This window comes from Lupinus angustifolius, chromosome LG09, assembly GCF_001865875.1.
Source record: "Lupinus angustifolius cultivar Tanjil chromosome LG09, LupAngTanjil_v1.0, whole genome shotgun sequence".
NCBI classification, from domain to species: domain Eukaryota; kingdom Viridiplantae; phylum Streptophyta; class Magnoliopsida; order Fabales; family Fabaceae; genus Lupinus; species Lupinus angustifolius.
Window position 1 is genome coordinate 5,187,677 of NC_032017.1, and position 3,518 is coordinate 5,191,194.

The 3,518-nt window shown below is 33.1% G+C and overlaps 1 protein-coding gene across 1 annotated transcript; it reads left to right on the forward strand.

The window, feature by feature from the left end:
- Positions 601 to 3,206, forward strand: LOC109355886 (probably inactive leucine-rich repeat receptor-like protein kinase At5g06940). The gene has a single exon (XM_019599152.1). It carries the CDS (start codon positions 640 to 642, stop codon positions 2,971 to 2,973), a length of 2,334 nt encoding a protein of 777 aa, XP_019454697.1. The 5' UTR covers positions 601 to 639; the 3' UTR covers positions 2,974 to 3,206.

The following is a 3,518-nucleotide window of genomic DNA, read 5'->3' on the forward strand; positions in this document are numbered from 1 at the left end:
TTATTTTGTACTAAGTATCTCTTTATTTTTTTGTAGTAATAAACTAATTATTTTTGGGTTTGTAGATACATTTGCCAACAAGTATTGTTTATAGGAATCATCGACAATGTCTTCTAAACACTAATGTTTGATAACTTTAATTTGGATGGATTTCTTTGCACTAATAAATAAAGAAATATTTAGAATTTGCATAATTGGTAGCATTCAATAATAAAGGTTAAATGTGTGTATAAAACCTTACTTTATATTGCTATAATTTTTATCATTTCATTAAGTTGGGAATATTATTCCAACAACTAAAATAAGAAGAAACATATATTACCACAATCAACTATAGAATATTACTAATTTGTTTATCAACGAAGCACACAATGGCTATGATGAGTTATTGCAAGTAAATGTAAGCCTTTTTTACTTTTACAGTTTGAAAAAAAGATCTATTATCCTAAACTATATTATAGATTAATAAAAATATGACATTTCAATTAAAAAAGTTATATATTTATTATTATTATTTTTGCTTCAAGATCGTTTGTGAGATTTCCAGATATCCTTTGGTACTAAGTTTGGGAACACACATTCCTACACTTAACTGATATATATAAAGCTATTTCTGAAAAACTACAAACTTAGCTACTAATGGCTACTACATTATGCACATACCTCATTTTTCTTCTCTCCTTCACATTCTTCAATCTCAGTTCATATTCTTCACCATCAGAAACTGATATTCTTCTCTCATTCAAAGCCTCAATCCAAGACTCTAACAATGCATTATCAACATGGTCCAATACTTCATCAAACCATTATTGTAACTGGACTAGAATCTCATGCTCAAATACAAAACCATTCTCAGTAACTTCTATTAACCTTCAAAGCTTAAATCTTTCTGGTGATATCTCTTCTTCTTTATGTGATTTACCAAAACTCTCTTACCTCAACCTTGCTGATAATAGTTTCAATGAACCTATTCCACTTCACTTTTCACAGTGTAGTTTCTTGGAAACTTTGAACCTTAGTAACAATCTTATATGGGGTACTATCCCTTCTCAGATTTCTCAACTTGGGTCATTGAAAGTACTTGACTTAAGTAGAAACCATATAGAAGGAAATATCCCTGAAAGTTTAGGTGCATTGAAGAATCTTCAAGTACTTAACATGGGTAGTAACTTGTTATCAAGTAATGTACCTGCAATTTTTGGAAACTTAACTAAGCTTGAAGTGCTTGATTTGTCTCAAAATCCTTACTTGGTGAGTGAGATTCCTAAGGATATTGGTGAACTTGGAAGCTTAAAGAAACTTTTGCTTCAAAGTTCTTCTTTTCAAGGTGAGATTCCAGGTTCTTTGTTGGGTTTGCATAGTTTAACTGATTTGGATCTTTCTGATAATAATCTAACAGGTTTGGTTCCAAAGTTTCTAGCTTCTTCTCTTGAGAATCTAGTTTTCTTTGATGTTTCACAGAACAAGCTTTCAGGGCCATTTCCAAATGGAATTTGTAAAGGCCTTGTTATAAATCTCAGCCTCCACACAAATATTTTCACAGGTTCTTTACCAAACAATTCTATTAGTGAATGTACGAGTCTAGAGAGATTCCAAGTTCAGAACAATGGTTTCTATGGTAATTTCCCTAATGAGCTTTTTTCATTACCTAAAATCAAGCTCATAAGAGCTGAAAACAATAGATTTTCTGGTCAAATACCTGAGTCAATATCAAAAGCTGTTTTTTTGGAACAAGTTCAGCTTGACAATAACAGCTTTTCAGGTCAAATCCCTTCAGGCCTTGGCTTTGTCAAGACCTTATACAAATTCTCAGCTTCTCTCAATCATTTCTATGGTGAAATTCCTCCAAATTTCTGTGACTCACCAGTTATGAGCATAGTAAACCTCTCTCACAATTCACTTTCTGGTAAAATTCCTCAGCTGAAAAAATGCAGAAAACTAGTATCATTGTCTTTATCTGATAACACTTTAACTGGAGAAATACCAACTTCACTTGCTGAGTTACCAGTGTTAACTTACCTTGATCTTTCACATAACAACCTCACTGGTTCAATTCCACAAGGGCTGCAAAACTTGAAACTTGCACTTTTCAATGTTTCCTTCAATCATCTTTCTGGTGAAGTACCATACTCTTTGATTTCAGGTCTACCTGCCTCATATTTGGAGGGTAACCCTGCACTTTGTGGTCCTGGTTTACCAAACTCATGTTCTAATGATTATATGCCAAGACATCATAGTATTGGTGTTACAACATTAACATGTGCATTGATTGTTCTAGCATTTGTTGTTGGAATTGCCTTTGTTGTTGGTGGATTTATGTTGTATAAGAGATCCTGCAAGGGGAATGATAATGAAGTAGGTGTTTTTCGGTCGGTGTTCTTTTATCCTCTAAGAATCACTGAGAATGATTTGCTTATAGGGATGAATGAGAAAAGCTCATTAGGGAAAGGTGGAGTTTTTGGTGAAGTTTATGCTGTTAGTTTGCCTAGTGGTGAACTTATAGCTGTGAAGAAATTAGTTAATTTCGGAAACCGATCTTCGAAGAGTTTGAAAGCCGAGATGAAGACTATGGCAAGGATTAGGCATAGAAACATTGTTAAAATTCTGGGGTTCTGCCACTCAGATGAGTCAGTTTTGATCATTTATGAGTATTTGAATGAAAAAAGCTTAGGTGATTTGATTTCAAGTCAGAATTTTGAGTTACAATGGGGATTTAGATTGAGAATTGCTATTGGAGTTGCTCAAGGACTTGCTTATATTCACAAAGATTATGTTCCACACTTGCTTCATAGAAATGTTAAGTCAAATAATATTCTATTGGATGCAAATTTTGAGCCAAAAATCACTGATTTTGCTCTTGATAGAGTTTTGGGAGAATCTGCTTTTAAGTCAACTTTGGATTCTGAAGGTGGATCTTCATGTTATAATGCACCAGGTATGAGAAGTTATGTGAATAACATAAAGTACTTATGAGATATAAAACATAAGTGAAATTGCATTTACTCCATGATAGAGGATACTCATTTATTTCATAAAAAATCTTGGTGAATTTTGATACAAATTATGTCATGCTATATGATTGCTTGTTAGGAAAAAAAAAGATGTTGAGTTTATAATGAAATTGGTTGAAAATTAAGCTGGTTTCTTTTGATAATTGATTTTTGTATTTCTTAACTTTGGCTATTAATTGGGTGGTTACTCTGTTTCTAAATAGTTATTCTTGATCTCAGAACTCACTGCAAATTAGTATCGTACCACCCTAAGGGTGGAAATAGGCCAGACCGCCTATCAGGGGCCTATTACCTGGCCTATAACAGGCTAGGCCAGACTAGACTTTTTTCACGAACAGGTCAGGCTTAGGCTTTCTAAAAAGCCTATTTAGCTTAACAGGCCAGACCTTAGCCACCTAAAAGGCCTATAAAGCCTAACAGGCCGGCCTATTTAGCTATATTATATAAGAATGTTGAAATTATACTATTTTAATATAAGCAATATTATTATATATGTGTAATATTAAT